This window comes from Phaseolus vulgaris, chromosome 10 (genome assembly GCF_051622355.1).
Source record: "Phaseolus vulgaris cultivar YP4 chromosome 10, ASM5162235v1, whole genome shotgun sequence".
NCBI classification, from domain to species: domain Eukaryota; kingdom Viridiplantae; phylum Streptophyta; class Magnoliopsida; order Fabales; family Fabaceae; genus Phaseolus; species Phaseolus vulgaris.
The window spans coordinates 44,428,479-44,453,983 of NC_143507.1; the positions used below are offsets into that span (position 1 = coordinate 44,428,479).

General features: G+C 34.4%; 5 protein-coding genes and 1 long non-coding RNA gene across 7 annotated transcripts; 4 read left to right on the top strand and 2 right to left on the bottom strand.

The window, feature by feature from the left end:
* The first annotated feature begins 897 nt into the window (after positions 1-897).
* Positions 898-6,551, top strand: LOC137818172 (RAD3-like DNA-binding helicase protein). Its single transcript, XM_068621434.2, has 9 exons — positions 898-1,120; positions 1,257-1,868; positions 1,990-2,078; positions 2,357-2,710; positions 3,099-3,395; positions 3,504-3,749; positions 3,853-4,074; positions 4,181-4,751; positions 5,563-6,551. Exons 1-9 carry the CDS (start codon positions 988-990, stop codon positions 5,769-5,771), a joined length of 2,733 nt encoding a protein of 910 aa, XP_068477535.1. The 5' UTR covers positions 898-987; the 3' UTR covers positions 5,772-6,551.
* A 1,098-nt stretch (positions 6,552-7,649) lies between these two features.
* On the top strand, positions 7,650-8,978 carry LOC137818173 (LOW protein: ATP-dependent RNA helicase-like protein). Of its 2 annotated transcripts, none has more exons than XM_090296319.1 (2): positions 7,650-7,786; positions 8,300-8,978. In XM_090296319.1, exon 2 carries the CDS (start codon positions 8,321-8,323, stop codon positions 8,750-8,752), a length of 432 nt encoding a protein of 143 aa, XP_090152445.1. In that variant the 5' UTR covers positions 7,650-7,786; positions 8,300-8,320; the 3' UTR covers positions 8,753-8,978. The 2 variants fall into 2 exon arrangements, with proteins under 2 accessions (XP_090152445.1, XP_090152444.1); XM_090296318.1 differs by lacking the exon at positions 7,650-7,786 and having other exon boundaries at positions 7,960-8,850; positions 8,945-8,978.
* Positions 8,979-10,261: 1,283 nt separating this feature from the next.
* On the top strand, positions 10,262-13,571 carry LOC137818495 (uncharacterized). Its single transcript, XR_011082080.2, has 3 exons — positions 10,262-10,821; positions 12,529-12,604; positions 12,725-13,571. It is a non-coding gene; the product is annotated as an uncharacterized LOC137818495 (long non-coding RNA).
* LOC137818494 (kinesin-like protein KIN-13B) lies at positions 11,348-16,072 on the bottom strand. The gene is made up of 12 exons (XM_068621951.2): positions 15,791-16,072; positions 15,434-15,631; positions 15,199-15,348; positions 14,844-14,945; positions 14,403-14,480; positions 14,219-14,300; positions 13,723-13,882; positions 13,164-13,466; positions 12,813-13,031; positions 12,317-12,665; positions 12,175-12,240; positions 11,348-11,730 (listed from the first exon to the last, which is right to left on the bottom strand). The coding sequence occupies exons 1-12, from the start codon at positions 15,914-15,916 to the stop codon at positions 11,551-11,553; spliced, it is 2,013 nt and encodes a 670-aa protein (XP_068478052.2). The 5' UTR covers positions 15,917-16,072; the 3' UTR covers positions 11,348-11,550.
* A 1,259-nt stretch (positions 16,073-17,331) lies between these two features.
* LOC137819444 (mitochondrial arginine transporter BAC2) lies at positions 17,332-19,296 on the bottom strand. Its single transcript, XM_068623299.2, has 2 exons — positions 18,728-19,296; positions 17,332-18,167 (listed from the first exon to the last, which is right to left on the bottom strand). Exons 1-2 carry the CDS (start codon positions 18,959-18,961, stop codon positions 17,490-17,492), a joined length of 912 nt encoding a protein of 303 aa, XP_068479400.1. The 5' UTR covers positions 18,962-19,296; the 3' UTR covers positions 17,332-17,489.
* Positions 19,297-21,292: 1,996 nt separating this feature from the next.
* On the top strand, positions 21,293-22,817 carry LOC137818174 (uncharacterized). The gene is made up of 2 exons (XM_068621436.1): positions 21,293-21,644; positions 22,330-22,817. The coding sequence occupies exons 1-2, from the start codon at positions 21,417-21,419 to the stop codon at positions 22,528-22,530; spliced, it is 429 nt and encodes a 142-aa protein (XP_068477537.1). The 5' UTR covers positions 21,293-21,416; the 3' UTR covers positions 22,531-22,817.
* The last annotated feature ends 2,688 nt before the right edge of the window (positions 22,818-25,505 follow it).

Genomic DNA, 25,505 nt, shown 5'->3' on the forward strand with positions numbered 1-25,505 from the left:
AACTTAATTTTTTTATCATAAATTAAATTTATTTTAATAATTTCCTTAAAATAATTAAATTAAATTATTTTATATTATTAAAATATTACGTCATTAATTTATTAAGAATTCAAAATAATTTTAATTATTTAATTATATATTAAAAATTAAAAACATATATTTCATATACGATTTTAACTATACAAATTCTAGATTTTGATTTTTTTTTAATTTCATACATTATTATATATTATAAAATTAAAAAATATATATAATTTCTAATTGAAATCATATATCATATATCACATATGCAAATTTGTTTTTTTACATGTGTTGCGATTTTAGAATTCAGAAAGCTTATTTCAAGTTGGGATTTTTTTTTTTCATTTTCAGAAATTCGTAAAAAAAATTACACTATCTTAGACAAAAAAAAACCAATTTTTTATTTATAAATACTTGTTATAATTTATATAGAGCTAGTTTTGTTTCGCTTTGAACTATGCATATTCCTTTCATTGAAAAACACATTTTATAAAGATTTTTTTATCAAATTTATCATTACTATAATTTTTTAACAAATTTTAAAGCAAAATTATTTTCTACACCCTGACCCTTGAAGAAAGTAGAGGAGAGTAAGATTAGTTGAGATAACATTATCAATTCCTGTGTTTAAAGTATTATTATTTTAGAATTTTTGAGTTCCGTTATCATTTTATTTTTATAAAAAATCTCGATAAATAAATTAAGAATTTTTGAATTTCGTTATTATTTTATTTTTATAAAAAATCTTGACAAATAAATTAAGAGATGAATGTGTATTTAAATTAACTTGAGTCGTATAATAGTATAATAACCGTATCGGAAGAGAATGTATTGAAGAAAGAGAAATGTTGTATGAATATACATAAGCAAGTTATACAGCAGTGTAAAAAAGGGTGAAGTTATGTTCCCGCCAAAAGGGAAATAAAAAGAAAATCGCAATTGCTGGTACGCGAAAGGCACACGAAAATGGTGGATGAAGAAGGAGCGCCAAAATTCCCAGGTTTTCCTTTCGAACCCTACTCCATTCAGATTGATTTCATGAACAGCTTGTATCAATCTCTCAACCAAGGAGGCGTCTCTATGTTGGAAAGCCCAACTGGTCAGTTCTAACTAACTTCCATTTCTTCAATTTTCGTGTTGTAATTCAAATTAAGGTTGCTTTATTGGATTCGGTTAGGTTAGCATTTGTCATGCTAAAATGAGTGTGTGATTGGACATTATGTATGTTGGAGCAGGCACAGGGAAGACCATGAGTGTGATTTGTAGTGCCTTGCAATGGGTGCTGGATCGGAGGCTACAAGAGGAGGCAGTTTGTGATGAGAATCCAGGGGGTGGCAGTGGTGGCGGTGGCGGCGGAGTTGGTTCAGATGAGGAACCTGATTGGATGAGGGACTTTGTCGTCAACAAAGTGGAGAATAATAAGAAGAAAGAAAAGCGCGGGTCTGTGTGGGGAAAATCTCATAATAGTAAAAAGAGTACGGAAATTCGTAAGGATTTTATGGTTATGGGTGGTGGAGAGGAGAAGGGGTGTGAGAGTATGCAAACGAAAATTGATGCAGTGGATGGTATTGATAAGGAGTTTTTATTGGAGGAATACGAGAGTGAAGATGAGGGAGGGCCAGGGAGTGTGATTTCCAAGAGGAAGACTGTTAAAACCTCCTTTAGTTCCTCTAGTGAAGATGAGTCTAGCGAGGAGGAAGAGGAGGAGAAGAAGTTGAAGGTTTATTTCTGTAGTAGAACTCATTCACAGCTTTCGCAGTTCATAAAGGAGCTGAGGAGGACGGTCTTTGCCAAAGAGATGAAGGTTGTGAGTTTAGGCTCCAGGAAAAATCTTTGCATTAATGAAGGTTTAGAGATTGCTTCACTATGATACTCCTTTTCTTTCTGTCCTTTCTATTTCAATTGTTGAAGCGGATGTAGCTGCAGATGGGATTATATTTTACGTATGATTTGTTGCATGCTTTGCAGAGGTAGTTGCACTTGGAAGCTCTACACGCATAAACGAGCGATGCTTGGAACTTCAGAAGAAAAAGAAAAATGGTGCGACAAAAGTTAAGGTGTGCCTGAAAAAATGACATGCTTAATATTGAGAATGGTTTGACACTTTTTTGTTTTAATTATGGCGGATGGTATTTGTGATTTAGCTCCGTATTCTTTACTCAGTCGTTCTTAATTTAGCCTAATTGTTATCTTCCATGTTCAATGTCTAGTTGAGCTGATAAGTATATATCTTGGTATTCACTGCCTAGAGTTAGTAAAATCTTTTGAAATTGAATAAAGAAGGAAGGATTGTGGACAGTAACATCTCTTGAACAATGGTGGATCTGACTTGCAGAACTTAAAAGTAGGTGCAGGGATACGCAGAAGAAAGGCCACCTCTGGCTGCCCAATGCTTACAAAACATAGAGTTCAACAAGAATTTAGGAATGAGGTATTTCAACAAAGACCCTTGGATATTGAAGATCTTGCTAATCTTGGAAGAACTATGGGAACTTGTCCATACTATGGCTCTAGAAGCATGGTTCGAAGAGCTGATCTTGTTGTCCTACCATATCAATCTCTTCTGTCTAAATCATCTCGTGATGCACTCGGCCTGAATTTGAAATCCAATATTGTTATAATAGACGAGGCTCATAATTTAGCTGATTCACTCATCGACATGTATGATTCCAAAATTACTTTTTCACAGGTATGATTTTCATTTCTATCTTAACCTTGATTTGAAATTTTTCCAGTGTCTTTTAAAAGCTGTTAGAGAGTCGCAGTTAGCTTTTGTATAGGCATTTTTGAGTCCTTTTTGCCACAAGGTTGTTACTATTTACTACAACCTAACCTAAGAACTCTATCAGCATTGCCTTCCCAATCATCTGAGTGAAGTCAATATTTTAGTTTAGGTGATTGGTCTGGAAAGCCAATGAAACAAAGGGAAACTAATGATTATGGATAATTGATCTGGCAATTACAGTTGCTTTAGTTGAAGACATTAGACATCATGAAAGTTAAATCTTGTTTACACCCATATTTGGGATGTTTAATTTTCCGTCAATTATTATATGGTTGTCCTCTACTTTTTACAGCTGGAGACTGTGCACAACCATTTGGAACAGTACTTTGGGAGATTCAGGAATCTTTTGGGACCTACTAATCGGAGATACATTCAAACTCTCATGGTCCTCACTCAAGCTTTTCTCCGAGTACTACTTGATGATAAAGATGGAAATCTCATAGATTCTTGCTGTGATTTAGCTCAAGCTTCAAGTATCGCCTCCGATTTTACTATGGCCATCAATGATTTTTTATTCGAACAAAATATAGACAATATCAACTTGGTCAAATTGTTGAAATATATTAAGGAAAGTAATATCATGCACAAGGTGAATCTTGCAACGTAATTTATACATTTTCTTTGTGAGAATGCCACACTATGCTTCTTCTGAATGTTGTGTTGCCGTTTTGATATGAAAGTTTTCTTAATTTTCCAGGTTAGTGGTTATGGAGAGAAGTTGGCTACCTTGGAGAAGATACCAGCACACCATAAGATCAGGGAACATGCTGAAGAGGGAAGTTGTCTATCTGCTTTCCAGGCCTTAGCTAACATATTACTATCACTGACAAACAATGATGGTGATGGAAGGATAATAATTTCCAGGTCCAGGTTAACGAGCCTCAAGAAGCAAGGAGGATATATAAAGTATGTTATGCTTAGTGGAGAGAAGATTTTTTCTGAGGTTTGCCTGATACTGTTGTCTTAATTAGAAAAGATTTTTTAGCTGTAAGTTTCTCTTCCGAACAGATGGACGAAGAAGAAAATAACTAGGAAACTTTCTCTAGATTGTAGATGAAGCACATGCCGTTGTATTAGTAGGGGGAACACTACGACCTATAGAAGAGACTAGGGAGAGACTCTTTCCATGGTTACCACCAAACCAGCTGCATTTCTTTTCATGCGGGCATATTGTCCCTCCAGATAGCATTATGCCAATTGCTCTTGCACGGGGGCCTACTGGACGCACCTTTAATTTTAGCTTCAGCTCCAGGAGCTCACCAGACATGGTGAGTGGGTCATTGTTCCATCTATCATTCTCCATTCTCCAGTCTAATTTAATGAAATACTAATTGTGGGAAATGACTGATTGTGCTGCATCTTGTGCTTTTATAGATACGAGAACTGGGCCTTTTGCTGTGTAATCTGGTGACTGTGGTTCCGGAAGGAATTGTTGTCTTCTTCCCTTCTTTTGATTATGAAAATAGTGTATATGAGCATTGGGAATCATCTGGTATCCTTGAAAGGATTACAAAGAGGAAGCGTGTCTTTAGGGAGCCTAGAAATAACATGGACGTTGAATCCGTTCTCAAGGAATATAAAGATACCATTTATACACTATCGAGTACGAATTCAGAAGTAAACCAAGCATCTTATAGTGGTGCAATACTCCTTGCCGTTGTTGGTGCGAAGTTATCCGAAGGGATCAACTTAAGTGATGGGATGGGCCGATGTGTAGTCATGGTTGGACTACCCTATGCTAGCCCATCTGATATAGAGTTGTTAGAGAGGATAAAGCACATTGATCGTTTTCAAAATTTAAAGCTTGAGAATTCTAGCGTTTCTACCAGTTATGATTTATACAGTAAACATGTTGAAGGTGGTTTTGACATCTTAAGAAGTTGCACTCACAGAGGAAAAGAGTACTATGAGAATCTCTGCATGAAAGCTGTAAATCAATCAATAGGTGCGTACTTACAACTTACAGTAACCCCCCTAAATGATATTTCTGTGGATTGTAGATCCATATGAGGTTGAGCATTGTTTTGCTATAGACCACTTTTCAAGGGATATTTTTGGTTTAAATTATTTATTTAAAAATTAAGATTGGACTCTCAAGACTCAAGTCAAGATGTGTTGTAGTTAATTTTTTGGCTTAATTGCATGCTTAGCTCCCCATATGTTGTGTGCTTTTTATTTCTCGGTTCCAATTGCATCAATCGAGTTTTTTAGCTTTCTTTCATTTAAAAGAAGGTTGCTCCATTTTGATTACATCCAATCCAGTATTTATGTATTAGTTTGCTTATAATGAAAGACAGTTCTTTTGTTGGTCTTTATTGTCACATAAACAAGAATGTGCTACAAGAATCTTCAACAGGACAATTTGGTCAAGGACGTCGGAAGATATATTTTTTAGGTCAACGTTGTTTAGTTGTGTTTTTTTAGCTGATGCATATTTATTTACTCATTGTCAAGTCATACCTAATTTGTCTTGTTCGTTTATTTTATCAAATATTTGGTGCAATCCATGGAGGGGCTTAATTGTAAATGGTAGAAAGCTTAAGAGATCTAATCGTCACTATTGGAATGAGACAAAAATCGTACAATTACGATAGTAAGGGACTAAAATAAGTTTAAGTCTAATTTTGACTTAAATGAAGAAACCCAGGTTCTATATATTAGGAGATTTTCTGTCTGTTGTGCAATCTGTACCTGCAAATTGTGCACATGTTAACGGGTTTTAGCCTAATATTTCATGATAAATATGTTTATTTCAGGTAGAGCTATCCGTCACATTAATGACTATGCAGCAATTTTGTTGGTTGACACGAGATATGCATCTGATTCCTCAAAACGGAGTTTGGCTCACCCAGTCACCAAGCTCCCGGAGTGGATAAAAGATCGTCTTGTTTCTTCTATTAACTATGGTGAGGTACATAGGTCGTTGCATCAGTTTTTCAAACTGAAAAAGACATGCAGCCTATAGTCCCTTTAGCTGATCCTGTTAGCAGACTATAAACAGTTCAAGTTAGCACAAGATACAAATATGAGTTACCAAATCCAAATTTGCCCAACTCTAGTTTGCGTAATTGACTCGTTTTCATCATCAGAGCACGTGATAGATACACTTATTCATCTGACTATGCATGCAAACCTACAAAGATTGCCGTTATACTATTGAGTGCTATACATTTTTTTCTTATGGAAGTCTGAGTATTCTTCTATTTTTCATTTTATCTCGGGTTCTCTGGAGTCAGTTTTAGGACTGCAGAAAACTCAGGCCTAAAGTTGTGTTATTATGACGAAAAAGGAATATCAAACATCATCTACACTTATTAGAACCATTGGATTCTAGGACTGCTAACTATCCGTTCTTTTAAAATACCAGTGGACAATCCCTTAAAATGTACTTGTAGGGACTAATGAACCCTATCTGATCCTATTATTTGTAAAATGGGTATGTATTAGAAATTAATATGACTTTCATTACCATGTATGGTTCATAGCTAGAATCATCTACTGGCATATTGTGTCCAAGAAAAGAGTGTGACCTAAACACGTTGGATTTCCCATTCAATGTGAGTGATTTGATGCGGCTGCAGCTTTCTTTTGGCTTTCAAGCCTAAAGTATGCGATCCTGGACTCAAGGGCAAGTACACTTGTTTTACATGTCTGATCTTTAGCCTGCTTCTTTTTGGTTCACAATGAATCATGGATAATTTGTATCAGTTTCCATCCATTTCTTTATCCGCATGGGATTTTGAGCAAAGCACTACATATTCTTTTGTAAATAAAAAACAATACATATCTAATACTTTGTAAAAGGTTCCTTACTGGTCATCAACACTAGGTCTAATTTGAACATCTCAAGGGTTCGCAGACCTTGAAATAATTTATTAGTAGTTACACATTGGTAGCTTTTAATCAGTCTCACGAGTATTGCCTGTGTTTATGCTTCCAAAGTCAGTTGCTTTCTTCACAGGGCATATAACATTTTTGAGAAAACAACAGGTACGTTCCAACCTCACGCAAGCTTTGTTGCTTTAATTTTATAATTCTGTACCGAGGTGGGTGAAAGAATTAAAACACTGGCAAGTGCCCTGTATGGCCCCAGTGCAGCAAATGGAATGCACTCTTCTCACTGTAGCATGACTATAGATTGGGGACCATGAACCTATTTCTTACAAAATTACAAAGTTTTCTTCCTTAGAAGCCTAGTGATAGATGTCAGGTTTGCAGTTGAAAATTAACCGCATAGGATTTCCATCCTTATGTCACTTCGGTTTTTGTTGAAAAAATTTGTAAACTTCATTTGCAAATGTTGCAACCTTTGGAGCTAAACTGGACTTCGTACAGATTATGTTAGGAGTTAGGAGCTAGGTTATGACGATTAATATATTTAGTAGAAGGGTTGGTCAGTTAGAGGGGATTTGAGGGGCAGAAAAATATGAGGAGGATGTAGGGGTACAGGCATTCTGTCTTGTATCAGAATTGAGTTTTGCTATTTATAAAATGAAAATCATCTGTGAAGGGAACCTGGAAAGAATTCTCTCTCCCATTTTCTGTCCTTTCACAATCAGGAAATACCATGATTACCATCTTTCTTTTCATTCTTCCACTTTCTAATCCAGTTCCCAACAAATTGACTCCTTACAGATTCCGTTTCTGGAATGATGAGCATGTGTACCATTAATTATTCTCAGTGACACATACCGAATTTTCTGTTAAAAGCAATGTCTGAATCCGCTTTTGAGGGGCATTAATTTTTTTACTGTAGTACCAAAAAGTTAAAATATAGTTGCATGACAAAGCTAGCACATAGACCTCCAAAAAACTCAATTGAGGGCTACCTGATTTCCTGAACCGACACTTAATCTTTTAGTCACCCACTCTCATTAGCTTTCCATCTTAATCTGCAGGACTTTTTAACAGCTCTTTGTCAAAAGAAGACAAGTCCAAAGGCTCATAATCTCTTCTTCAAATATCTTTAACCCAAGAGAGGTAATTACCTGATCTTTTTTTCATCTTACCAACTTACCCATATAGTCACGACCTGGGAGGGAAGGGGAAGGGGTTTGAAAGGGACAAAGAACATGAGATGCCGTAGACAAAATGGTAGAGTTGTAAGCTAGCCGGAGGAAACACATTGGTTTTGTTTTTTTGGTGACCTTATTAATAAGCCAGTTACCAGCCGCACATCTCATAATTTTGAAAATCTGAATGTGGACAAAATTGGAGAACATATAACTATGACTTCCCTTCAAGGTGGAGAGCCACCTGGAAAAGAGAAAGTCACTCCCTTTCACAGTAGAACCACAAATGCAGCTAAGACAAACCTTTCGCAAGACCAAGGTCTTCTTTCACAAAAGCTTCCAAAATTTCTTGTCTTTCTTCTTTGGAGAGTACCAAAAGCTTCCCAGATCTCTTTCCTTCAATCCATTCCTTTGTAGAATTGGCAATGCAAGAGCTCACAGAAACGACCAATTTTACAATGAGTTTTATGATCTGCTGCAGACTGATCTCAACAGAATAAACATGTATGGTAACAACAGCAGGTCCAGGTCAGCAATGGGAGCTGCTTCATGCACTGAAAGCTTCGTTCGTTTTGCTAAGCAAAGGCCGCAAAAGAGCAAGATTGAGGAGAGAGCACAAGAGAAGAAGAAGAAGAAAGGAAGCTCACACCTCAAAAAAAAAGAGGACTTAAATTCACAAAACATGAACAAGAAAGTTCATGTTTTAGCACAAAAGATGAAGGCAATGGATATGGTGGATGCGGGTGATCTAGAACATGTACTAGACATGGAAGAGGCACTGCATTACTATTCTCGCCTTAAGAGCCCTGTCTATGTAGATATTGTGGACAACTTTTTCATGAACATTCAGTCAGAGTTATCTGTTTCACAGCCCTGTGCCAGCAGCAGCATCAAGCCCTCAAAGGAAAGACTTGGTTCAATCCGGTTCAGATAAGGTTGCCAGTTAGCCACATTGCAAGTTCAACAGCTTATAGGAAATTAATGAGTCCGTTTAGTTTAACTCCCACTATTCCCAGCTTTCTTTTCTTTCAGGTTACTATCTGTTTATTGCTTCAATAATCCACATTGTTCCTTGCTTCAATAATCCACATTGTTCGTGCATAATACTGATTTCTTCTTACTGCAGAGGAATCTAACTTTCTTGTTTGCAAATTGCCCCATCTCTCAAGCGTACTTGGATCATAATAATGGTGCTTTTGTTTAGTTATCTGTGCCAGAAAACACAATCATATTTTTTTACTTTCCACCTATTTCAGATTTACAATTGACAATGGCAATGTAACGTATTCTGTTAAAAAATTGTATTCATATGTTCTGTATAAATATGAACATATATATATATATGTATGATTTATAGCCAATTCTTATCTGATTCAGAGGAGTGAAATCTCTTCTGCATACACGTATTTTTTTTACAAATAAACTTGTAGAATTCAAACTCCATGGTGTAATTTTAGTAAACAGAGTTAACATCTCTGTGTCTCTCCTTTCCTTTCTCTCTTTCTTCAACATTATAACAGCTTCTAAAACATTTGGTGCTTGTTTGAGACCACATGAAGTCTTGTCAATTGTGACTGAGATATGTGGATGAGCTTAGGCATGGGGTCCTGGAGAAATAAATTATTGACATTTGACATTCATTAGATGAAGCAGTATGGAGCATGATAAAGAACCAATTTCATTGTTTGTGGCTTTACCATTGGTCTCCTTCCGCAATAACTCTTTCTTTGAATCTATGTGTTTCATAATAGTATATAATTTTTTATGTGATGGATTAAAAAGAAATATATATAATAAATAGTAAATTTAAAATTAAATAATATGAAAAGTATTAAAATAATAATATTAAGAATTATAATATGATTGTATAAAAAATGTGAAGTGTATAGCATATGCTCAAAATTTTGTTTCCGATGACATTCACATTTGGTTGTGCGGGTACAAGAATACATTTTACACGTCATTAAGTTGATGTAAGTGTAGTAAACTAAGGAAACGATTATCAACTTAATCTAATAACAATGTCATAAAAATTAAAATAAAACTTTTAAAATTTAAAAAACCAAACTCGAATAAAAAATATAAGATCAAATGTACTGAGTTCGTTACTTCACAGGAAAAACATTTTTGGGCGAATGATTGTTCCATTTTCAGCTTCTTTAACTTAATTATTTCATCCCAAATTTATCATTACTTGAAAATTTTAACAAGCTTCACTTAAAGTACCAATTAACTTAAAAAAATTAATTTCAGTTAAATTTACCTCAATTTAATTTTCTAACAAATCACACTTGGTAGCACTTTTTTTCATTTTTACCCTGACTAATGCATTTAAAAATCTATTTACTATTTTTTTCATTCTATTGATCAATTAGTTAATCTTATTCAATATAATTAGTTTTTAATTCTAACTTATAACTTTCAAACTTTCAACTATGGGCACGGCTACAGTGACCCACTTTTGCACGAGGTTTTTGCTGTAACACAAATAATAGCCCTTCGATTTATCTAATCTTCAGAATGTTATGGTGGACGTTCTTCTCGTAGCAGCACCTTCTTTGTTTTCATAAACCCATGACTGGAAAAATCTCTGGCAGCGGAGCAACTTCTGCGGTCACACCGTACAATCACTTCCCTCCATCCACCATTCACCACCCGATGGTTGAAGTGGACAGTGACTGAGATAAGTAAAATGACGATGACCTCGGGAAGTTCCTTTGTTCATAATCCAAAAATATTAACTTAGAAATATTTTCACTGTTTAGTTCTCTGATTCTGAGTCACCACCAAGTTATTTACTGTAGTTTGCAACCCACAATTATTTTCAGCGATTATGTTTAAACTGCCGCCAACGTGGTTTTTAGTGTTCGGAGAAGGTCCGCCGGTGAGACGTGACGGCGCCGATCGGAAAAAGCTCTGAGACCTAGGGCGAAGAAAGTTGGAATAAAGGAAGGAATAAGAAGGGTAAGAAAGAGAAGGGACACAGATTTAATGCAGACGAAGGTAAGGCCAAAATGAATTATTCTAATTGAATTGTATAAATATTTTATTTACTTTTAACTGAAGTACTTTATGGACTAAATATGTTTTTCAATTCAATAAGTTATAGTTCAATTTAGGAGAACAGATATGATAAATATAAGATTGTATAATATTTTTACCATACATAAAGTAGCCGTGGGAACTTCTATGGCATTCAACAACAAACTTCTCCGGACAGTGTTAACACCTAATATTAATTAAACATTTTAATATGTTTTTGTATTATATATTGAAAAAAATGTTGTCATTCAAGAATAAAAAACTTTTGGTATTATAAGTTTTAAATTTTTAAAATAGAAGAGTTGCACATTCATGATAGTTAGTGTAAAAAAAAATATTATTAATTGGAATTCAAGATATATATTTTTTCTTAAAAAACTGACTGTTAATTTTTTTTGTAAAAATTAATAGAATTACCAAAAATGTAGTCATGAACTACTTTCTCAAGAAAGAAAGTAACAAAGTAACGAAAATTACAAGGGTGGTGTTTGAATTAAATTTGTAATTTATATTATTTATAAGCTTAACTTCCAAACAAGGGAGATGAATACACCACTCCCTCATGAAAACTTCCAATCAAATTTAGGGTTTAAAAAATTAAAAAAAAAAAATCCTTTTCACAAGAGGCTATTCCAAACCTTTGGCCATGATTATGAATGACTCCACTTAACCTCAGAAGTGGGATTTAAATTAGTAACCAGCGGATGAAGCCAAAACGCTATGCTCCTTTAAACGTTTCTGGAAATGAGTTAAACGGGTTTGTAACTGCATGATGCCAGCTGCCTTCTGAGACAGAATGGCATTTAGTTTTGCTATATAATCATCCAGCTGATTACCTGGTTTGTCTGCTTCAACCAAGAGGTTCATTTCCTGCATGTGTAAACCATATATTAATATTCGCTGCATGCAATAAGATATTATATTTCAACATACTGAAATTTGGTGCCCAATTTTAAATGTTGTTAAATATAAAAAAAAAAAAAACATTTTTTATTGTGTGTGTGTATATTCATGTGCCCGCCAGCTTAAACTTCTGGAGAATTGATTAATGTGAGCCTTTATTAATATGTGATCTAGTCTTTGATCCTTGTTACACCCCCCATTATTTAAATTTAAAAACAAGTTAATTTTCAACACTGGATTAGGAGAAGCCATGTTTTTGAATGACTCACCAATTTTTATAAAGTTACTCACAGATAGTCACAAACAACTCACAAGTTTCAAAGGTTTTAAAAATGTCACGGTTACGTAATGGCCATAAAATTATGAAAACAAATAAAATGTCAAAAGGAAAAACAGAGTCAATTTAAATACCTCTCTAACAATATTCATGGTCTCCTCCACTTGTTTCCGGTGAGCATTTACAAGGTCTTCTTCTTCCTGAAATTATGATATATATGCATTTACTCTAGGTTTTGTAAGTATGAAAAGTCATTTTCCGAGTAGTATACTTTACCTGTAAGAGGGCATTTAAACCATCATCTGACTGTACTGGTTTAGATTCAACTTTTGGGATGTCCTTCCATTTAATCTGGCCATTAGGGGGTTTCTTAAATTTGTCATCTGTTGCACCATATAGCTCTATTTTTCCATTTTTCTTCCATGATGGTTTCACCTGTTCATAGTAATCTTCAGGAGGACTAAACTCATCCCCGTCTTTTTCTTCAGGCCATGTATCAGTTGCGCGATCCTCGTAGGCATATGTGTTAACAGAAGACAAGGGAATGGAAATTGATTCTTTGAGGTTCAAATTTGAAGACAATACGTCCTTCTTAGAATTGTTTCCTTTTGATAAGCTTTTTACCCTGCATTTTCATATATTGTGTAACAGCCAAATTAAAAGCTTTCGTTTGGTACATGACAGTGGTTGCAGAATGAATGAATGGTTTGCAGGGAGGTGGAAAATCAACGACAGAAAGTTACTGTTTGGTTGGTTGAAATTTCATTGTTACCTGTCAGCATATCTTAATGTATTCAGAGTATGTTCACAAGAACCGGAACTTGGTGATATGCATGATATCATAACAGTGCGAGAATCACCAACAAATGAATCCCTCAGAACTTCAGTCAATTTACTGCCTCTGAATGGGATGTGTCCTTGGTCATTATCTAGAGCTCTTATGCATTCCTTTAAGGCGAGCAAGCTCTTATTGATCTCAGCACCTTCTATTCTGCATTCCATATATAATTTGGAACACCCGACCAAACAGACAAATTTATTAAGGCTAAGAAGAGAAAATCCCATATATCATTAATATAATATGTCATCAACAATATCACTTTAGCTTCTCCTTGAGACATACCTTGTCTGTTTGTCATTATCTGTGGTATCTGCTCCACGTTCACTTCCAGCAAGATCTATGAAGGAGAGCTTCCCAACAACACGAGGAGGCTTGGATACATTTCCATCAACAGATCTCTTGATAGCAAGCTGAAGAATTGCATGTGACCGTGAAGACTCCTCATTTGCACCTGTGGTGCCAGTACTTCTTGTGGCATTTCCTTGCTCAATCAGTTCCTTGATGGTCTCTACATCCGATACTTGGTACTCTTGCAAACCAACAATGCAAACTTGTTGCTTACCATCCTCCCTCATGCACAGTTTTCTGTAGATGCACAGTATTATTGAAATTAAAGATCCAAGCAAAGCTAGAATATAGCATTTCCAAAGCTTTAATTTGAGTTTTTCATCAATAATTGATTGATACAAAGACTGTTATTCTTTCATCTGCAAAACGTTTACGAGACTTGTGAAAAGATCAATGCATCCCCCTCTTTAACTCAACCTATAATTATGACAAAATCCTACACCTAAAGAATATAGAGACCACAGGTGCATACAAGAAAGATCAAATGACTCACTTTCGATCATTAAGGAGATCGTAAAGCTTCCCACCATATATTTCAAAGAAACTCACAAACAACTGAAATCCCTGACTCCTGTAGTTATGATGCATCAATCTCAAGATGTCCCTTGATGCTTTAAGAGGCAGTGGCTTCATTGTGTAAGTTTTTCCACTTCCTACACAAGAAGAAAATTATGCGAAGTTCACAAAATAATATACTAATAGAAAAAAGACAGTAATAGTGCAGGCAATAAAGTCACTTCAGCTTTAACACCCACAGGTGAATTACCATTAAGTGTTCAAACATTTCTTTTCGATATAGTACAAGTGTAGACATAACGTAACCATTTGGGGATATCTATCAGATTACTAATTACTTTAAACTACAAATGATAACGGTTCAAATAGATGACCATCTACAGTTGTAAGAGAAAAAGAAGTCAATAAAAGGAGATTTAAACTCGGGAAATTGGCAAACACATAATTAATCAAATTCGACAAGCTGCTATCACCTGTTTGGCCATATGCAAAGCAAGTCGCCTTAGTGCGTTGAAATATTATTGGAACTATGGGCTCCACAGTTTCACGATACACCTAACGAAATCAAAAGGTTAAAAATAAAGTCAGATAGGTTGGGCTATGTATTTGTCCATTTATTCTTTCAACTAAACATTTAACTGCATTATAGCTAGTTACCTCATCATTTGTAACCTCTTCATCCAAAACAGCATCAAAAACAAATTCATGCTTCTCGACATATTGAGTTAGATCAACCTGTAAAGCATTTAAATTTTAAAATGCTCAAATGAAAACATTTACTATAAATGGATAGATAGATGGATAGATCAAGCTTGAACAATTATCTATAAATAAACACTGACAATTATAGTCTGTGCGGGGTTTACACTCAACAACATTGCTTGTCTTTCTAAGTACACCATATTCATACCAAGCATTCCAAATGCACCAAGAGAAAGATTTAGAAATATCAACGAAATACTTCATAGGCAACTTCATTCTCTATTTCATAGTTCTCACAACTCATTCTAAACTGCTCAATCAATTTTTTTCAACATAAAAGACAATTAAAATATCCTATTTCTCAATATCACGACTTCCATTGATTACTACACTCACCTTAAGTTTGGTCTCGTGCACGGTTAAAGAATTTGAAACTGTGTCTATAATATCCTCCTCATGCTTTGCTGTCTCCTTCTTATTAAGCGGTCTCTTGCGAACCTGCATAAAGTAGCAAGTTACCAATGTCAGAACAAAACCAAAATTCAAGCAAAGACAAATGCAGTTTTCAAGTAAGAGCCTCCAAACTCAATAGCAAACGGTCAACATTTTCTGTCTCTATCTCTCTTTATTGCATTGGCTATTATATCCCACGGTACTTTCTTTCCCTCGCGTAGTTGTGAGATTTGAAGAACAATTTATTGCACTAATAACGTTTCTCATTTAATATTGAGTGCGCAAAACAAGAACATACCACGACTTTAATCTTAGCTACATTGCTGGATTTCACATTCTCTGCGGCAGCAAGACTATTGGACACGTAGTTATCAGTAGCAGCACGAGCTCTGCCAGTTTGTTTGCCGAAAATGTAAGGCTCGGAATCATACGCGTTCGAGGACGGAATCTACCAAATCACAAGCAAATAATTGAAGCAAAACCGAACAAAAACATTCAACAACAATTGCAACGAAAAACGAAAATAAATAAACCTGAGGAAGAAGCTCCGTATCGAACGAGTGGAGATCCAACAGGCCAGGGCTGAAATCGCGAGGAGAATCGTCCTCGTCGCCGTTTTTCTTAACGGTGTAACTACGAGGAGGCGTTAACGGATCCATACAGTACTCACTGAAGCTCTTCTGCACGTTGTTCCGGTACATTCTGCCTCCGCCACCGTACGAATTGTAGTCCTGCAAGTCAAAACGGATCGCAGTTCAAAAATCAGCTTCCAACGAGCGGTTGTTGCGAACAATAAATGCGTCCAATGATTCATTATTAGATATATTAAATTCGGAGTGAAGTAGTTGAACGTTGCGGTAAAAAAACGCGAAACAGGAACAGTAAGAAACCTGAAGAGGAGGAATGTGATTGGAGGAGGAGTTGAACCACTTGGAAGAAGCATCGAGATAGTGTTCGGAGTGCTGGCGGTTATGGTGCACCCCCGTCGCACCGGATCTCTGCCCCTGTCTGTTCATATTCCGATGAGAAGGAGAGAAACTTGAACGAGGAGCGTAGTGAAGAATGATAATGTGAGTGGAGAACAAACAAACAAACTTAACAGGCTTTGAATATTTTTGAATTGAATCTGGAGGACGAAGAGGCACGTGTGGAACGTTGAAACGACGACGTAGAGCGTGTTCTTTTCTTTTTCTTTAAGTTGTCCTATCATCTTCCACCGTCTCGCACGTGGGTGGGGCCCCCCGCGGCTTTTCTCTGAGTTTATCGTTGCGCGCTTGGCTCCTTCGCATTCAAAATGCTGCAACCTTTCGGGGCTCTCTCGGATCCTGCCACGTGTCCTTTTTTTTGTTATGTGTGAAAAAAGGGGTTGGATTTTGACAATAATGGACTGCGCTTGTTGGTGGATGGAAACGACCACGTTTCTGGGCTTTTTATTTGAGGGTTGGATTGGGTTAGGTGTACCAAAAATGTACTTTTTTTTCAGAATCAAGGGAACCATCACCTTCAGATTAATGGTCATTCCATTCATTTACTCTTTCATTATAAAATATAATAATAAGGCAATTCTTTTTCCTATTTTTATAAACATTTTTAGTGTGAAAAAAATCTGCATCTAAAAATATATTTTAAATTGTATAATTTATAATATTTTTTAAATATGAAAATAAATTTTAGGTTACACAACTACGCATTATAAAACTCTAAAGTATGAGCGTTTTTTTTATTTTTTTAACACTCAATGAAGTGTAGGAAGAAATCATGCAAGTTCAAAAATTAATTATCTAATAATAATGACAAAAAGAATTTCATAATTGTAGTGGGACTATCCAATATAAAAGCCCATTAAGTTGTTAGATGTAATAAGTAATACCAACTATTACCACAAAAGAGAATAAAAAAAATACAGCCATCAAAGGGTGTATTATTTATACCTCACTCTCAACCTCCATATTAATTTGTAAAAAAATTCAATTTTAACTCTTTTTAAAATTTTAAATAATTCTAAAAGATGCATAATTTTACATTCTTAAATAATCATAGTTACACATTTGCATTCCTATATATCTCTTATAGTCGCACCATTTATATTCTTCTCTATAGACCAATTTCATCATTTTAGTGTGTGAGAAGGTTGATAAGAAGATTCATTGCCTTTGACATTTTTCTTGACAATAAAGAAAAATCACCACATTCTCTATCATACTAAAAAGGGTATTGTTTAAATTAAAAAAAATATGAAGTTGTAGAAAAAAAAAATAAGGAGTATTAGAAAAATTTAACAAGTTACTCTAAATAGTTTACAAATTTACGCTTTCATCTCCTTTATATACAATAATAAGTTACACTTTATATTTTAAAAGACCATAAAGTTTAACTAGTTACCTGCAAAACATAACAAGAATGAAAATTTTACAAGTGCTTAAACGTGTAGTTGGAATGGTCTAGTGTATAATATACAATTGATAATTAATGTGTATTCAAGTATAACATTTTAAGAGATCGTCTAATGAATATCACGAATAGAATATCTGTGATGAGTTGTTGAAAATCACAGGGTGTTTTTCAGCTGCTACTGAATTGGTGTTTCTCCTAAAGAGTTTCTTTCATTTGAATACTTCCATTGTTAAACAGTAATCTTAGTGTAACCTCATAAGCAGAAAATATGACCCCATTTACGAGGAAAGCTCTGGTAATTGCAGTTCCTAAACCCCGCCATAGAACACTGTATCCTTCTTCTTTAACACTCTTTTTGAAACAATCTACAATGCCTTTGTACTTGAGAGAAGAGGGTGTTTGAGCCTGTAATCTAGTCTTCACAACATCAAAAGGGTAGCAACTGATCCAACTAGTCACCCCTGCTAATCCTCCAGCTACTAACATAGTGTTCAAACTTTCTTCACCATTTTTTCTGCAACCAGGGTGTAACCATTCCCTCATGTACTCATATGTCCAAAAGTATAAACCATGAGAGGGTCCATCCCTCAGCACAGTGACACCAAGTCCTCGATAAATGCCTCGAAGCCCTTCTTTTCTCCAAATCTTTTTGGCCAGCTTCATGGGACCCTTTGTGGATTCTGTCATGTGGCCTTCCTTCAGCAGCTGAAGTTGAATTTTGATCAACTCGACAGGGGAAAGCAATAGACTTTGGAGTGCCCCAGTACCTGTTCCTCCTAATGCAACACCCTTGTAGGATGCAGGGTCTTTGGGAGAAACGGGTGTGTCAAATGCCCTTGACAGAACCGCGTACGTTTGGAACACCATTGCATTCTGCCACCATGAAACGAATGAAAATCAATTTGAAACCTTCAAATTCATATGCACTTAGTAAGTAAAAGGAAACAATGAATCCTAAGGCTGTACCAAACTTGTAAAATTGAGATAAGATACTGTTAAGAATAGGATCTTAGGCTTAATTCAACTCGTTTATAAGCCTAAGGCTTGCATAGGATAAATATCTTAATTTTTAGTCGAGATCGTTAACACACCATCACGTCGAGCTACCAACTCATGCACAGAGGATATAATAGACTCAACAAATTCCCGTAGGATCTACTTTAAATGACTGATACTATATTAAGAATTGTATTTTAAGTCTATTTCAACCTCATAAAACTGATTTGTAAAGTTAGATTTGCGTCCACTTTTTAAAAGATGAAATATTGTAATCTCTAGTCAATCAAATTCCAAAAGATAAATTGAAAATTACGATAAACACATGAACTCAACTGCAATCTGCAATTTATGAGGGTACATGATATGAGCATGTAAATGAAAATTTATGCATGTAAAAGAGAGAAACACAAGTTGATGAATGAGAGCAAAATGACCTGAAAAGTAACAGAGGCTAGTGGTGCGCCCATGCCGCGGTACAAAGAAGTTGGTCCTTCCCTAAACACCATGTGCCTAAAGATGGCGAAAGCAGAGCCATTTTTTGTGTCCTGTAATCTGATGCGGAGAGTGTCAAGTGGATAACCTGAAATTATACCAGCAATGCCTCCAAACCCACCTGCTACAAACTCTCTTCCCGAACTGCTTGCAAGAAATTCTGGCCAAAAATCCATAATCTTCTCCTTTCATTCCTCAAACCACCCTCACCATGAGATTTTTCACAACCTCCCACAACTCAAAATCACGTACCCAGATGGCTAAGATCAAACACAACTACACTGACACTTTCAAATGGAATTATTATTACAATAACACTGAGCTATGCTGGTTTTCTCCTTTGCTTCACGAATCCTGAAAATGGAACCAGCCATGGAGTTTTTCTGTAGTTTGGCAAACCCAAAATATGTATAAAGTTTATGATGGGAACATTTTTCACCTTCCCATTGTTGTGAGATGGAAAAATACCAGAGAACTTCGACCTCACCTTTTGAATGTAGGCCAAAACAAATGCCAGCGGTGGCAATTTTGTTTGCTATTTTTGCAGTGCAAGAAAAGTGTCCCACCAATCAATCTACGTAGTTACCAATACATAGTTTACGCGTGGAAAATTTTTGGCACGACCCATGTGGTTGATCGCAGCCTAGTGTTCCCCAACATTTTGAAATTGTTTATTCACACCATTGCAATGGATATATCGTATCAGTGATGACTCAGTATTACTACAAATGACTCAGGAAATTTAGTTCAACAGAAGATAATTTAATCTTTGGTTTGAACTATGATCTCTTGAAGCAATCTTTGAGCCTTGGAAGATGGAACAACAAAAGGGTGTTGCAGAAATCTTTGAATTTTTGTAAGAGCCTGCAAGATTCAGGTTTGTCACTTGTTAGATATGATAATATATAAATCTAACTTCATATAAATTCACTGAATCCAAGGTTTACTAATCTAATATATATATTTTAACTTTTGTTTTCAATTCAGTCTCACATCAACTTATCAACAGTTCTTTTTTATTATATTTAAAAAATTAAACCATTAAAAATAATAATAATAATAATTATCATTGTAAACTGAGTAGTTACAAAATCAAATCATTATAAACTAAACAAATATAAACAAAATTAAAATTAAGTCACATAAATAAAATTATTTTTTTTAGATATGGTGACATCATATATCAATTTTTAATACGTATACATTTTAATGAAATAATATTATTTTTATTTTATTATTACAATTATTTTTCAAAAATTGGTCATTCCAAAAAAACAAACCCATTTGACTTGTAAATTAAATGAGTTAAAACAAAAAATTACTCAATCCAGTTTTTATGATTTAGTCTATCTCGTTTTTTTACGAACAATTTGAATTAACTTATTAAGCCAAATATTTTTGTTAATTGATTAACCTTTTTTTTTTAATTAACACGAAAATAATTAATAATATACATGAATTTAATATTAAAATGAAAGAAATTAGATTAAAATATAATCTAACCATAAATTTGTTTTCATAATGTTAAATCTAGAGTTAGCATATGGTAATCATTATTACTTTGATTAGTATAAAAATTAATTTAAATTATCAAGTCTTTTTAATCTTAGTTATAGTGTGTATTACTAATTCAAGAACTAAATGAATAATGACTAATTACTAGATAAAATAGATTTATTTAACATATTTTAAATTCTTCATATCATCAAATTTTTGAAAAATATTACATCATAATTAAAAAAAAATTATGTCATAGAAATGATTTATTTTAATAAAAAAGTTTAATGTGACCATCTTCTTTTTATGTCGTAAAAAAAAATATTGGTCTTATACTTAATTTTTCTTTTTTACAGATACTACGTAGGTGATTTTACGCTTTGCGACCGCCATATAAGTGTCAACAGAGATAAAATAATATTGATGGTTAATTTCATGAAAACCATTCTATTAGGTGCAAACTCAGAAATTGAGTTTTAAGTGTGTCAGTGATTATGTCCTACCATGAAAGAGTGTTTGTGACATTTATGATAAACCTTACAAATAGTTATTTTAGTGTTTAGAGGGAGGAAACCTAATAAAGAAGGAATAATATGTTAACATGTGAAGCAGAAAAAGTTTAACCTAACCTAACCAAACAATAAACATCGATATTCTCGACAAAAAATATTGAAATCCCATCATATATGTTTTTCTCATAATAATTCGTATAAATATTATTTTTAATCTTTATTCATTATACTTATTACTAACTACGCCTATTTATTATCATTACTTTTATTAAAATAATTTAATATTTTATTAATGTTATTAGACTTATTTATTAAATAGGTTTAATTATCATATATTTTATTTATATAGGCCAGTCAGCGATTTTACCGTAAATATTACTTGAAATCGGACGCTAACAGAATAACATATATTAGAATATTAAAAAAAACAGATTTAATTTAATTATCATATTTTATTTGTTGATTTATTGAATATAAATGCAGAGAAAATGTAAAATAGGGCGAGCCACGAAAACCGACTTAAACGTTATTTATTTATTTTCAATTGCAAACAGAGGCAGAGAAAGAAAGAAAGAAAGAGAAGCGCCATTTGGATTGGATTAGGTGTTGCGCAGCCGCAGCCATGGCTTTGGTGAGCCTCAACACGCTTCTCACACCACCGCCTTCTTCTTCTTCTTCTTCCTCTTCTTCTTCTTCGCTTTCTTCTTCTTCTTCTTCTTCTCACTTTGCATCACCTTTCATCGTCGGCTTTCGCGCTCTCACTCCACTTCCACGCCTTCGGAGGCACCTCGTACGCATGGCTCCCGACGAGGAAAAGATGACTCGCCGTTCCCCTCTCGATTTCCCAATCGTATGTTTCCCTAATCACCTCAATTCTAATTTTTTTTTTCATGTTTATTTAAAAAAAAAATTAAAAAAAATCTCATGTGCTGTGAATTTGGATTAGGGGAGTGTATGGCGTTAATACTACAAACTTTCAATTCGTGCACTCTGCTATGTGTTTTACTTTAAATTCATGCACTCTGCTTCAATTTACTTTTAATTGCTTCTCCTTGCTTCTAATTGAAATCAATAATCTTGGATTTTGGTTCCGGTTAGATGCTATGCAATGCTATATTTTCCAGGTGCCAAATCATACCTTCAATTCCGAAATTAATGGGTGAAATTGTTTATAAGATAATGTCATGTATGATAAGGTTTGTTTGTTGTGTAGTTAAGAGACGGCAAATTTATGTGTGTTGGTGAGTTCAGGTTACTTTGATAAGTGATACTTGTAAATGTTGTATTGTATATGATGATTTTTCACTCTAAGCACTGCCTTTACACCTCTCTTTGAATATTGGTTATTGTTTGAAGATGTATAGAAGGTATTAGGGACTTTGTCTATGTAGTGAAAAGTTTATCACACTCCCCTTTGAGAGTAGATTCGGATTTGAGTAATGTTAGGTTTTGTAGGATGTTGAACCCTGTTTTTTCTCAAGTTGTGGTTATTTGATAAGGTGATGGATTTTTTAATGCATATGATATGCTGACAGGAGTGGGAAAGGCCTAAGCCTGGACGAAGACCAGATATATTCCCTCAATTTAGTCCTATGAAGGCACCTTTGCCGCCTCCAATGCCTGCAGATCCTCCAGAAGAGGATGAAGAGGAGGAAGAAAAGAAAGAGGAAGAGGAAGAGCCCGAAAAGGAGGAGCCAGAAAAGCCGGAAAAGCCAGAAAAACCAGAGAAGCTATAGAGTTTAGTAAATAACTGGTCATGTGCCCTTATGAGTTAGCTCATGCTGTTATCCTTGATATGTCAAAGCAGACTGCAGATTACTAAAGTTAATCATGTAAGGGTATATCACATGAGTACCTATAGCATCAGATATTTTAGCATTTTTTCCAAGTATTTCTAGCTGTCAGTGTCCTTATATGAGTTAGCTCATGCAAGTGCTTTCAACACCCAAAAATAAGAAACAACAGTTTTGTGCTACGCATATATTTGTAGGCAGTATTTCCTTAATCCATTTTTTTGCACCTATGATGGACTTGATTTATTGTTTAAAGCAACTTTGGTTTTCATTGAGTTATTTATTCATCATGAATTGATAGGAAGCTGGAGTTTTTTCTTTGAAAGGAGATTTAAGCTACCCGGGAGGATAATGGCATATTACATTGTTTCCTATATATGATTAAACCATCTGGTTAATGATTGGTATTAATATCAGAGTTAATTATATCGGTTGAGTAGTTAAATTGATGATATTGGTAGGGTACTGAGATTCCTAATTTTCAAGTCAATGTATATTCGGTTAGAAAGCTAGCAGATTTCACTTGGTGTAACGGTTATTTGTGTTTCCAGATGGAACCAGACTCTGCTTATTTTTTGCATACGAATTCAATTGTAAGTGTAACAGTGTTCTTAAATGTCTGATGAAAATTGAAAAAATCCTTTGTGGCTAGAGTTATAAAGTAACCTCAATCTGCTGTATCATCCACATTTTATCTTTGTCACTCTACTTTTTCCCTTTCTAACAACTAGAAATATAAGGAGTTTACTAATAAAAGATTATATAATAAAATCATAAAATTATTCTAAATCAAATTGTATAAATTTGTTTGATTTGGTTTGAATTTTTTTATTTCATACTAAATCAAACTAAAATGTATATAATTATTATGTTTGATTAGAATATATTATTTATAAAAAATCAAATCAAACTTTTCTATGTGTACTTTTATATTTAGTTTAATTATATTTTTAATCAAAAATTGAATCAAACAGCACTCTAAAGACCCTATTAATAACTGAAATGACTCAACAAAGATTGTGTTCTTTTTTTCCCCCCTGGACATTTCTCTTGTTCTTTCATCCTGTAATATGCATAAATAAGCTTTGTTTTATCTCATCCTTTTGTATTTCTGCTCTAAGCTTCTCTGTTGCGTATTTCTGTTTCTTATTTTTCCTTTCCATTTTTCTGTTCCACCTTTTTATGGACTTCTCATAAGTAGCTGGATAAAATTACAGGATCAACCTTACCAATTGATCCTAAATGTAGCAGCAATCATCCTGCATTTGATGTGTATGACAGTACTATCACCATTTCTCTGATCAATTTGATATTGGAATGTGTATGTGAAAAGAAAAACTAGTAAATCACTGAAGACTGAATAAGCAAATAAAAACAGAATTATTTACTTAATAAAAGTTATATTTCAAAACAATATAGTGAAAACCACACTATCACATCAAAGAGTTGAATTTAATACTCTTAACATATCAATTAAATAACTTTACACCCATAATTCTTCAATCAATTCAGATATTTATATATCATTAAATATGTAAAGCGCACGCATCATTATCTTTCAACATATTTTCCTTTCCTTTTTAACAAATTTGACAAGCAATGCAACTGAAACTCAGCCTCAACTGCTTATCTTACGTGCACGCAGTAGAAACCAAAAACAAAATTCGTTATTGACTTTGGTGAGACGAGAGAATAATAGAATAAATAATTAAAATTTGAAAGCCAAGCCATTATTATAACTCGAACAAGTCTATGCCAAACCCACAACACTAATAAATGGGTGTAATAATCAAACCCCACAAAGACACAGTAGGTTAGCAGCCAACAAGTAACTTGTTGCAGCTTACATCAGACATACGTCAGTTCATACAGTACTAACATTAGCAATAAAAGAGAAGTTCTTATGGTAGCAACTGTAATTACAGAGCTCAATATTGCATGTATGCAGTAATTATAAAAATCCCTTATTTCTTTCCACTTTTCTTGAGCCCAGAACCTCCAAAACTTCCCTTCTGTTGCGCCTTGGCCTTCAACTCCTTTAAAGCCTGTTCAGTGCAAAAAAGGGTGTTAAAAGGATCACAAGAATGTAGTAGTATGTAGAAGGTTCCAATTCAATATCTAACCTTCTCCTCCTCTTTTTTCTTCTGAAGGTTGGCCATGTCAACCTACAAAATACCGACAAAAGTTTATGGCAAGGTCATAACCAAATCCATTGACACATGGCTGGCTGTGTTTGTGTGTAAAATCAACATGAATAGATCATGTATCGATCAAGGTCGAAACTAAAATTTCACAACATCGCGAACAAACATCATAATACTAAAACTATTCTGAACCGGTTCTTGGAAGATCCTAGCAAGTCTCCCTACCAACCTAAGTCTCAACCACTACCTTTCCCATTTCTATAAATCAAACACCCGCTTGTCCCACATTCCCAGTGAGGCGTGGTAACATAGAAAAACCACATTGCTTCTTACATACTTATCCCATGTCCCTTCCATGTCTTCAATATCCTATTAAAATTATGGTACACAATCAAGTAGGTCCATTTGCCTAACGTAATTGAAGAAAATGACGAACAAAAAATCTTGATGGTATTCACATTGAATTAAGTCACCAAGAAAGTGGTAGAGTGAAAATGATCCCTTAAGTCTTCGTAAGGTCCTGTTTCTAAAGTCTAGAGTTCCAGACCATACATTTCTGATATTTACATTACATCACACTCCTTCGATCTAATTCTGTTACCCAGAATACACATATTACTGTCAGTTGAACATTTGAAAGAACATTAATTCCCTTATATTCCCCATACCCTTACTAACATATACCTATTTATATTTAACTGTCTGCCTAATATCATCAACATGCTCATTATGCGAGAAAATATATATATATATAAAATGATTTCTATCTTTTTC